The following is an 11846-nucleotide window of genomic DNA, read 5'->3' as shown; positions in this document are numbered from 1 at the left end:
TGACTTAAAAAAAAGTATGAGTTTGCCAAATATCAAGAAAATAGTGAATAAAATCAATAATTTCTATAACTATTGGAACATCAACAGTATTAGAAAAACCTGTATGTTTTCTTAATCGTGCACTCTCTGAATGTCACCTGGATCCGTCACAAACAGATATAGTAGAAGTCTAGCATGAAAAATCATATGCCAAAAAATAAAGAAGGGAAACTTGTGTAGTGGTATTAACAAAGAAAATATAGATATACCTTGTTATAAGAAATTTACATAAAAGATATATTTTATAAACTTTGAAATCTTCACAAAATAAAAATAATAAATTCAATTATATATAAATTACCGTACTCAGAACCTACAGCGAATTTGTCTGAACCAAAAAAATTATTCGAATTGAACACAATATACAGTCGAAAAATTTGTTGCATCATTCATTCAATACTAAATAAATCAAAAATTTCATAGAACTCAATAATATTCATAGTCATAACACTAGACAAACAATTATCATCAATTAGTAATCTAATTTTGGACAGAAATCAATTTATTGTGATGGAATAATAATAACTGCTCTCAAATTAAAAAATCAATTGAAAAAGTATTTAATGAATTGAATTAAAGATACAGTATTATATGATATGATCTAAATCTTTTTATATTGAATATGGATAGTTTCACATTTGACTGTTGTTGAGGCGTACCTCAAAGCTCTATACTTGGGCCTATAATATTTATTCTGTACACTTACAATTTACCATGCTACACCGGAGACCCCAACGTCATAATGTACGCATATAACACAAGTATTCTGATAACTGGTCGAAATTCCCTAGATACAGAGGCAAAAGCAAACCTTGCTTTGAAAAAGGCAAGTGAATGGTTGCTATAATCTGGTCCTGAACACAACCAAAACCAACTTCATAAATTTCCACCCCCGCCAAAAAACTATATACCATTCATATACAATAATTATAGAACCAGAGCACCTCAAACAAAACAGCTCAACTAAATTTATAGGGGTATACCTAGGAAAGAATCTGAAATAGGGAGTTCACTGCTGTATGCTAATTAACTACTCTGGGTAAAAAATTTCATATTTTAAAAACTTTTACAGAATTTTCAAATGACTCAATGACTGTACCTGTCCATCACAGTGTGAAATTGAGTCCCGGCTGTGATATAGTATCTCGTTTTGGGGGATATCATCTGCGTTGAATAATAATATTGAATGCCCAAAAACTGATAATTAGATGTATAACCTCTTCTCATTATCACGAAGCATGCAAACCACTTCTTAAATGCCTAGGCATTTAAACTGTGATCAACCTGTATATACTGGAAATAGCTTGCTTTGCACATGTTAGAAAGCACCAAGCCAACTGCCTAGATAATACACATCCATATTCCACAAGGAAAATATAAGAAATCATTCAAAACCATATTCTTCAAATAACGAGCCAGAATCCCATAGTTACTGGTGTACAACAAACTACCGCCCCTCCCCCGTCTGAAATCACTACCAATATGTAACTTTGAATTGAAACTCAGGAAAATGCTCATACAGACTGAATTATTTTTTTAACGAAATCTTTGTCTAGTCTTAATGTTATATAATTTATTTATATCTATACACGCACTTTTACACCAGCTACTACCACTTTGCTTCTATGTAATTTTGATATTCTTTTGAATCTATTTTAGAATATCCCCTTTTTACTTATGTTACTCACCCCTTGTTTGTACATGACTTTATTGGATTAATAAATATTATTATTATTTTGTTAAATTTGTATCTTTAGGGTTGATTTAGCTAATCCCTATTCATAAATATTCAATGTTTCTTGGGATAATGAAGACAATACAATACAACACAATTCATGCAAACAGCAATGAACCTAATTCAAAGTTTTCAAGAGACTTGTGCAAGCAACATATTAGTATTACCTTTTAATGTGCGATTTCTAGCATTACCGAGGATTATGCATCCATAGTCACAAAATTTTTATAATTTTGAAAGAGGTTCAAACTCTACATAAGTACAAGTATAAAAGAAAACTGTCTGAAAAATGAAATTATTGATTCTATTTCATAAATGTTCAAATTTCTGTTAGAAATATTGAGTTAACTATTCAGTGACCCAGTTACCAATTAAATAAAATATGTTTTATGATATATTCATTGCAAGTGGTTATGTTAGTCATATAACTTAATTTACTTTGGCGGGTTGGCTGTCCATGTTCATCTTTCACTGCCTGAACCAGTGTGCATGCTATTTTTGGCGAGTGCATTGGCTTGGGATGTGGGGGTTGAGCAAACCAGCCATCGGATGCCTGCTTCTACGTAGCCCCGCTGGATACGGGAATGACAGAATCACTTGTGGTTCTATTATTCCCTAACTGAATATCATCCCAACGATGGCCCAAGGTGTGTGTATCCGTGCCGAGAGGATGAATGACACTGAGCCTATCAGCTGTCTCTATGGAACCTTCGAGATACCAGGCGCCTCTCGTCGTAGCTTCGCCTTGTCACGGTAATGCGGGGCTTTGCCGTGATTGACCTTCTTTCCCTAGCTACTCGTGGGACTTTTATGGACAGAGTAAACTTAAAAATTCTTTCTGGCGCTGAGTCTATAAAGAAGATGGATGCCGATCTTACGACTCCAACTGACCTCCCTGCAAATGTAGATCAGGAGCGAGTCTACAGAGGAGATGGATGTCGAGTTTACGACTCCAACTGACTTTCCTGTAAATTTAATTCAGAAGCGAGTCTACAGAGGAGATGGATGCCGAGTTTATGACTCCAACTGACCTCCCTGTAAATTTAGTTCAGGATCGAGAGCTTCTCAACTCTCCAACTCCTGATCCAATAACTGAACCTAAAAAAGGGTTGGTGGTGCAGCCAGGAAACGACTGAGTCGTCTCCTCAAGAGCGGGGTAACTTGCAACAAATTCTTAAGCGGCGTACGCAGAATCTGTCTCAGGTGGAGGTACAAACCCACCATGAGCAGGTTAGCAAACGTTTGCGCTCAAGTGATTAATCATCAAAACCAGAAGCGAAAAAGCCCTGCACGGTTGAATGTAAGACATCGTCAGGTGTAGCTGACGTGCAAAAACCCTCATATGGGGAGGTTGTCGCGGGTATCAAGGTGGGAATCTTGCACCTTAACTATCCGACTACCTCATTAACGATGAACGGCAGAGCCGTACTCTTACCATTCTGACCTGAAAGACCACTCACCATACAAACTAATCGGCTTCATTAAGAAGCTGGATTTATTTGGTCGAGTGTAAATAGGTGTGAGCCATAATAAACCCTTGCGGCTTGCAGTGGAGGGTCGAATAGACCCACTCACTGAGAAAAAAAAAGCTTCTATCATTATACACAAAAATTTAGGAAATGTCTGAAAAAAGATGGAAGACGAAAAACTCTTAGAAAAAGTGTATAGATCATGCACGGAACTTTCAGACACAAATTTAAAAAAAAAACTTGTTTTCAATTCAAACGAAACTTCTATTAAGAATCGGATTGAATTAACAAGTTGGTGAATATTTTAAGAACTAACATCGTGACAATATAGAAGAACCGTTGTGTCCGGACACCATGTTGAAAAAGAAATGAGTTGTTTGTCATGTGAAGTTATACAAAATGGTGCTGATGAGAAGATGGAGACATATGTGTCTGATATGATTATTTTCATTTATTTTTACTACTAGTAAAAAAGTGAAAATTCATTAAAACATTGTTTTATGAAATAAACAAATAAAAATTGATATTCACGGACAAAAATAAATACCGTAGAACGGGGTCAAAATGTGCCTGCATGGGTGAAAATATGCCATTGTGTCTTTCTACAGATATTTAAAATTCGTACGCTCGTTATACTCTTGTTATGTCAACCAGCCTTTATTATGATGACTATACAAGTTAGGCAACCTTGTGGGGTAATTCCTAACTACGTGGTTCCCGCTATTTGTTGAGAGGTCGGCGTTGACGGATGACGCATATTTTCTACTTGTCCCAAAAGTCCGTATACTTTTTGGTGGTGAGAAATTTGTGGAACAAATTGAGATATCTAGGTAAATAATTTCGATTACCCATTTATTCATCATGATAATATATACCTATTGCATACTAATTTATTTTTGTGAATTAAAACTATTTTGAGATAAGAGCACAAATTTGTGGGGTGAGATTGTGCCATTCAGTGGCACTACTAAAGTTCTTATATGAATGCAAAAGTTATAGATATCTGCCATGAAAATGGCATATCCTGCATTGCTTTGCCCCCAAACGCTACCCACCTGCTACAACCTCTAGATGTAGCATTTTTAGACCTATTAAAGTTTCCTGGAGAAAGATTTTAAATGGATTGAAAGAACATAGTCGCTGCATGACAGTTCCCAAAGATGAATTTCCAGGACTGTTAAAAAAACTCTTGGATATTTTATAGGAAAATTGTGCCCAAAATCTTATAGCTGGCTTACGTAAATGTTGTATTTTTTCTGCAAATCGTCACGAAGTATTACAAAGACTGCCATTGTATATTGTTGAAGCCTTACCTGCAGTAAAAGCATTGAATGGTGAAATATTTATTGAACACCTTAATTCGAATAGACAGACCCGTTAGTTAGGGAAGCTACAGATTATGCTGTAGACGACCCCTCCTGATATAGAAGGCCCCGACACTCTGTCGAATGAGGCCCTCATGTCCCCCGTTAACGGACGAATAGATTTTTCATCCATCCCACCCCAGGGGTACCCCGTGATTGGCGGTACTGATGTCTGAGGACTTCATACCGCAAACATCCCCTCAGTCATGAACCTATTTGTCCTTCTTCGACAAAAATCAGCTAAAAGGGTAAGGGAGCTGGGCTCCAACCTGAATGAACTCAAGACGACGTGCAGGAAGAGACAGACCATCACGTCTACAAGGACCAAGAAGAAAAGAAAAAGAGTTAACGTTTCTCCAGGAAAAAGTATCAGCTTCCGACATTAACCCGCAAGATATTCATAACTCACCAGTGAGCTTGAATCAACCTTCAACTTCATCAGGACAGACTCATAAGCAACATAATCTTTCTCAAAGGGTTACAAGACTTGATAACGAATCTGATGGCGAAAATGACAGTACAGGACATGTTTCTTATGCAAAAAGCCATCAAAGTCCCTATTCACCTCAACTGAGGGAGCGATTTGATACAGACTAAAAACTAAAAACTTTCGATTCCCATGCTCCTCTTAGAACTGTTCGAATTTCGAAAGAAAGGGATCCATGGTTGACAGCAAACTTGAAATTCATGATGAAACTGCGTGATAGAGCTTTTACCAGATTCAAAAGAAGCAAGCTCCCCCCCACTGGGATTATTACAAGCAAATGAGAAACCTCACAAACCGCACAATCAAGTGGGAAAAGAAGGCCTACCTGGAGTTCCGCCTCAAAGGTAATAAAAATAAATTTTGGAAGGATTTAGCTTCCTTGGGCATGCATAAAAAATCCAATAGAACCATCCCTGAAGAGCTCACTAATGCCAATGATCTCAATACCTTCTTTTGTAATAGCTCTTCACTTATCTCGAATCCAGGTAATGATATCTTATCATTTCTTTCCAACAACAATTCCTTTGATGATCACAGTTTTGCTTTCCATGATATTACGGAGATTGAGGTGTATAAAACACTTCTCTCAATAAAATCCAATGCGGTTGGTGCCGATAATATCAGCATCAAAATGTTATTGCTTTGTTGCCCTATCATTCCTCATGTCAGACATATATTCAATATATGCATCCAACAATCAGCATATCCCTCATTATGGAAAAAATCTCAAATCATCCCGTTACCAAAAACCGCAAATCCCCAGAGTATCAATGACCTTCGCCCAATTAGCATCCTCTGTGCAATCTCAAAAACGCTGGAAAAAATTATGAACTTTCAAATGCGCGATTATCTTGATACATTTAATAAACTGCCTCCTACTCAGTCAGGTTTTCGAGCTGAACATAGCTGTACAACTGCACTGTTGAAAGTTATGGACGATATTCATACTTCGGTTGATAGTAATAATTTGTGTTTACTTGTATTGTTAGATTATTCAAAAGCTTTCGACACGATTAGCCATCAGCTTTTATTAGTTTTGTTAAAATATCTCAGATTTTCACCCAACTCAGTTGAACTCATGAAAAACTATCTTAGTGATCGCTCTCAGTGTGTTATATAAAAACAAAATCAGATTTTCTTGCTACTCGGAATGGTGTCCCGCAGGGGTCCATCCTAGGGCCACTTTTGTTTGTAATATATACCTCCCAATTCCTTCATTGCCTTCGTTACACAAACATACATAGCTACGCTGATGATACGCAGATATACATGCATTTCGAGGAATCTTCTGTAGATGATAGTTGCCGAAAAATTAATATAGATTTGAAAAGTCTGACTGAACTTTCGGAAAAATACTGTCTTTCCGTGAATGTCAATAAATCGTTTATCATGCTTTTTGGGAGGTCAGCAACTAGGAAAAAGTGCTTGAATAATATAAGCATCACTATCGATAACGTGTCGTTACCAATAAAAGGCGAAGATGACAATATAAAAATTCTTGGTTTGCTGATAAATCCGCATGTCTCACTGATTTTGAGAAGAGGGTATTGTAACCTCAAAACAATCTACCGTAACCGTGAAATACTGAATCGCCAATCTAAAGAAATTCTTTGCGACGCACTTGTTTTATCCCATGCGAACTATGCTGATGTGGTGTACGGTCCTTATCTGTTACAAACCGATAAGAGAAGATTGATCACTGGTTCGCGGAGACGGGATCATGTGACACATCACTTACCAAAACTGGGTTGGTTGAGTATGGAAAATCGGCGTATCTTACATGCATGTACATTATTTCACAAAATAATAAATCACATGAAGCCTGCTTATCTCAACAACAAACTCAGGTTTCGGACCGACGTTCATAATCTTAATTTGGGATTCAAGAACTTGCTCACACCCCTTCACCACAACACTTCCCATTATCGTGGATCGTTTTCTTATAACATAACCTAGCTCTCTAACAAATTACCTAACGAACTAAAGAATTCAAATTGTATTATATTCAAGAAGAAAATTAAACATCTTTTGCTTATGAATGAACTTCCTAGCATGCTGAATTTCTATTGCTAATATCTATTTTCTTTTTTTTTTCTTTTTCTTGCATCTACTTCTTTTCTTTTTAATTATAGTATTATACATGTGTTCAATGTGTCTTGCATACCGATTTATGTAGTATATTTTTAATCGTGTTCGTTTGGTGATATGTTTGCTTGTGTGCACTTGTGTTTATGTTTACATAGGTGCACACATTTTTTGGTTGGATGGAAGAGCAAGGTCTGCTCATGTTGCGATTTCTCCGTAGTATGGTCAGAAATTGAATCCTGCCATTTGATAGGTTATATTTTTGTTTATATATATATATATATATATATATATATATATATATTATTGTCTTTGTATTTTGTTCCTAACAATAAAATCAATTATTATAATAAAATCTATTATTATTATTATTAGACATGGTAGCCATTGAAATTCCTGACACAAATGTGCAGAAAAACGAAGTTAGTGCTGGTGAATATGTACTCGATATGTACGAAAATCAAGTGTTTCCAGGACAAGTAAAAGAAGTAGCTGTGCATACAGTTTTAATTTCAGCAATGGAAAAGTGTGGGGAAAATTGGAAGTGGCCCAGAAAACCAGATGCGATTTGGTATTTCTATGATGACATTAAACGAAAAACTGACAAGCCATGTCAAATATCTAAGAGAGAAATCTTCAAAGTTCCTGAATTACCGCAACTTAAATATTTTGCTTATTAAAATTTGATTTATTTTGTGCTTGGTCTTATTAGTTTGGTTTTCATTTGTGTCACCATTAAGAGATACATTTCTCTTCTATTTGTATACAAATTCTTCATAGAATATATGTTTTTTGTACACAACTGTGTAAATTCATTTAGCCCTTTATTTATTGAGTGACAAGATAAAGGTGAGAACATGCCAGTTGTGTTTCTCTATTGAATATGCATTGAAAACCGATATGGCACATAGTCACCCCAATAGATGGGTTCAAAATGTGTCAAAAATATATCAGGTTTCAGATATAACTAAAATTATTTTTATATTTCCTTGTAGGTACTGTAATGTATTCGCAAACTACGCGGTGTCATATATTTAATTTTTTTCTAACAATATTTTTGCAACAAAATAAAAACATGAAAAAGTGGCACATATTGACCCCATTTTACGGTAGTTGATTAATGAAAGTGTTTTTATTCAATGCGACATGTTGAGAAAATGATTTTTTCTTAATCATTACTTGCATTAATAATTAGAATAGAAAAAATTCAATTATCCCATAAACATTGAATTAGTTTTTTAATATTTTTTAAACAATAAACATAAGACATCAATGTAGCTTTAATCGATAAGAAAATACACAAATTATAAAAAATGAAAAAAATGTTCGATGTTTTATTTACGATTTCAATTTTTCAATTTTTTTTTGTTCATGAATAAATGGAAAATACAATTTTTGAAAATTTTTCTAGTTTTCAAACAATAGCTCCATGAAAGAAAAAAATCCAGTTTTGAACATTATCAAACTTTAAAAAAATATTAATTAACAAAAGCATAATCAAGCGTAAAATTGCAATAATTTTTTTGCCAACTTTTCAATATTAATATTCATTGGGTTAAATTTTTTTGTTGAAGCGATGTTCTCGGGCCTCACGTGCGCGAGCCGAACCACTTAATACATATTTCCATCACTCAATTGAAACCCGAGATCGGATTGAAACTATAAAAATAGTACCTACACCTACCTACTACAGTTTCGGCAGTTGGGATTTTTTTGTCTCTGCTCTTCAGGGATCTTTTTCTTTGTTCAACTAAATAACTTTATAACTTCATCGCAACTTGGCCCAAATCGTAAATTACGTATATAGGTACTCAGTGTCAAATTACGAATTGAGTGATACTTCGTCATACTTTTCCAAGAAGGCATAATGTAATTATATGAATTTCACTAGTTCGGACTTCCATTGTCTAATATATTAAATGATTTGAAATCCCTGAAACAACTAAAACAGAAGAATTAAAAATGAATAGCTGAAAATAACAATTATATGTATCAAGCAAAAATAACCTAAAATGAAATAATAGTGAAATAAAATACAAGTAAAAATAATACGATTGAACAAAAAGTAAAGAAATAAAAATGAAAATAAAATGTTAAGAGATTCCAAGCCACGTTAGTTCATGACGTTTCGATTGTTAGTATCTACAATCTTCTTCGGGTGATGACTGGACTGATTCCTCCGAGAGATGACTATGGGTCGTTCGAGTACTTTCACTTATCCCCGCTTTCCATTTTTTTCCGCTTCACTGGTTCAGTGGGAGATGACCGTTTGGCGGGAGTTGGCCATTTTTCGCTTGATGATGGGTTTCCATATGTTGCGTATCTCTACGCTAGCTTGGCTGAATACGTTGTTGAACAACATGTAAGCGGCTTCCATGCCGCATGGACGGGAAGAAGGGATTTCAAATCATTTTATATATTAGACCAGGGGTCTCCAAACTACGGCCCGCGGGCCAAATCCGGCCCGCCAGTGTCATCAATCCGGGCCCGCGACAGCCAATGATTTACTGTCATCAATCTGGCCCACGACAGCCAATGATTACCTAATTGTTGTTACTATTGCTGTGATAAGTTGAAGAAGAAAACAGAATGATAATTACTCGGTTTTATTTACTTGCAAGGTAAAACTTAACGACAGAAATGATGACAAAGAAAACTTAACTTAAGTATCTAAGTTTAAGCATATTAATAACTAACAAATAATTGAAATGAATCACAGTAAAACAAAAACACTAATGAGATTTATGTAATTTTGATTTTCCACCGACAATACTTTGTAGTTGTGGATCAATTTTACTTGTACCAATTATCAAAAGAGATTTAAGATGCTCATCGGTTAATTGAGATCTGTAAACATTCTTTGTGTACTTCATCTTGGAAAACTTTTTCTCACACAAGTAAGTAGTACCAAAAACAGAAAACAACCCACGAGCAAATGTATGCAAATTATCAAATTGTTCCAGTGGAAGACTCTTATAAAATTACAACAAAGAGGAATTTTGATATTTGTTCTTAAGCATATCACTGCACCATAAATCAATAATTTCCATTTGGACTTCCGGAGCCAGGGTTTCAATGTCAGAATAAAACGATTTTGAAAAAGCTTAATTTCATTCGCAATGACATCAAAATCTGAAAAACGAGTATCAAAATTCATCTTCACAGCACTCAAAGTTTCGATTGCAAAATTGACGGGAAATTCAGTCACTGTAGTGTGGCTGAATATTTCACATGTTTCAAAATGTATGAAACATTTTTTACGTAATTGCGATTGAAATAGTATTATTTTCTGCATGAAGGATTTGATATTGGTGTATAAATCAGGGAGAAGCTGATTTTCTCCTTGCAATCTCAAATTCAGTTAGTTCATATGATTTGTCTAATCGACATAGAAGGCTAACTTCCACATCCATTCACTATTTTCTAAATCGGCAAAAGGGCGCTGCTTCTCATTTAAAAAAAATTCGATCTCTGCTCGAAGTTCAGAAAAGCGCTTAAGGACTTTTCCGCAACTAAGCCAGCGTACGGCAGTATGATATGGTAAATCATTTTCTCCAATCTGTTGAATAAACTCGCGGAATTGTCGGTGATTCAGCCCAGTGGATCTGATGAAGTTAACAACTGATATGACTGGTTTTAGAACTTCAGACATATCCAAACATTTTCCGCACAAGGACTGTTGATGAGTGATACAATGTAAGACTAATGGTTTTGAACCACCATCATTTTCTACAGCCTTTGACACAAGTGCAACCACTCCTTTATTTTTACCATACATATTTTTGCCTCCATTGTTATAGATTTCAAATTTCTCCATCGAAGGTTCTTTTTATTAATAGCATTTTCAACTCCCTTGAAAATATCTGCCCCAGTTGTCGTGACGTGAATACTATCGATATCAAGAAGTTCTTCATACACTTCATAGCTTTTATCTACTCCGCGAATAAAAATCAACACCTGAGCAGTACCTGACACTTTTAAATAAATTTACCTTTTCGGGGCATATTTCTTCGGCTACTGCAATCAAGCATTCTTTTATCATTTCTCAATCGATGAATGGTTTGCCACGTTTTCCGATTTCAAGAGCCACACGAAAGCTGGCGCGAGTTGCAGACTCTTGTTCAGTATTCGCTTTGGTAAACAGAGATTGCTGCGATTTGAGTTCGCGTTTCAAAGCTTCAAATTTTTCCTTCCGCAAACTTCCTGTATACTTGGAGTAACTTTGAAGATGTTTCGATTCATAGTGTCGTTTAATGTTATAGTCTTTGAGAACAGCTATGGTTTCATTACAAATTAAACATAGCGCCTTATTACTGGACTCAATCACAAAATACTGAAAGTTTCATTTTTCTTGGAACGTTCTGCATTCACTGTCGATTTTTCGCTTCTTTTCTATACTAACAAATCACACATAAAAACAATAAGTCAAATCAAAATACTTTTATTGACGGGTGTTACTTTATTTCACAATAGACAGTTTCGCTTCCTTCGCCTTTCCTACGCAGACTAACTCGCAGTTGCTCCGCTAGCCTTTTTATATGCAATTATTACTGCCATCTCGAGGTGATCGGAATACACTAGCTAGAACCAGAACTTTTTCGAACCAACGCGGTAATTCCAAATATTTAATTACGCCTAATGCCACCTAGCGGGTAGCTAGGTGATAG

General features: G+C 35.3%; 1 protein-coding gene across 2 annotated transcripts; it reads left to right on the top strand.

The window, feature by feature from the left end:
- Positions 1-2240: 2240 nt before the first annotated feature.
- On the top strand, positions 2241-7994 carry LOC111505919 (uncharacterized). 2 transcript variants are annotated; one of them, XR_012465124.1, is made up of 2 exons: positions 2241-4073; positions 7555-7994. XR_012465124.1 is itself a non-coding variant. In XM_023160860.2 (2 exons), exons 1-2 carry the CDS (start codon positions 5372-5374, stop codon positions 7857-7859), a joined length of 372 nt encoding a protein of 123 aa, XP_023016628.2. In that variant the 5' UTR covers positions 4080-5371; the 3' UTR covers positions 7860-7994. The 2 variants fall into 2 exon arrangements, 1 of the variants encoding a protein (XP_023016628.2); XM_023160860.2 differs by lacking the exon at positions 2241-4073 and adding an exon at positions 4080-5438.
- Positions 7995-11846: the final 3852 nt, after the last annotated feature.

Source organism: Leptinotarsa decemlineata, unplaced genomic scaffold, assembly GCF_025532065.1.
Source record: "Leptinotarsa decemlineata unplaced genomic scaffold, Ldec_3_MD MMD2_tig00000505_RagTag_RagTag, whole genome shotgun sequence".
NCBI lineage: Eukaryota > Metazoa > Arthropoda > Insecta > Coleoptera > Chrysomelidae > Leptinotarsa > Leptinotarsa decemlineata.
This window is presented reverse-complemented; position numbering and strand designations above follow the sequence as displayed.

What these genes read in the sequence shown, in the direction of transcription:
- LOC111505919 (XM_023160860.2), top strand. Translation starts at nt 5,372, where the DNA reads ATGAGAAACCTCACAAACCGCACAATCAAGTGGGAAAAGAAGGCCTAC. An exon ending in CCTGGAGTTCCGCCTCAAAG is followed by an intron (nt 5,439 to 7,554) that starts GTAATAAAAATA and finishes TATTATTATTAG; the next exon opens with ACATGGTAGCCATTGAAATT.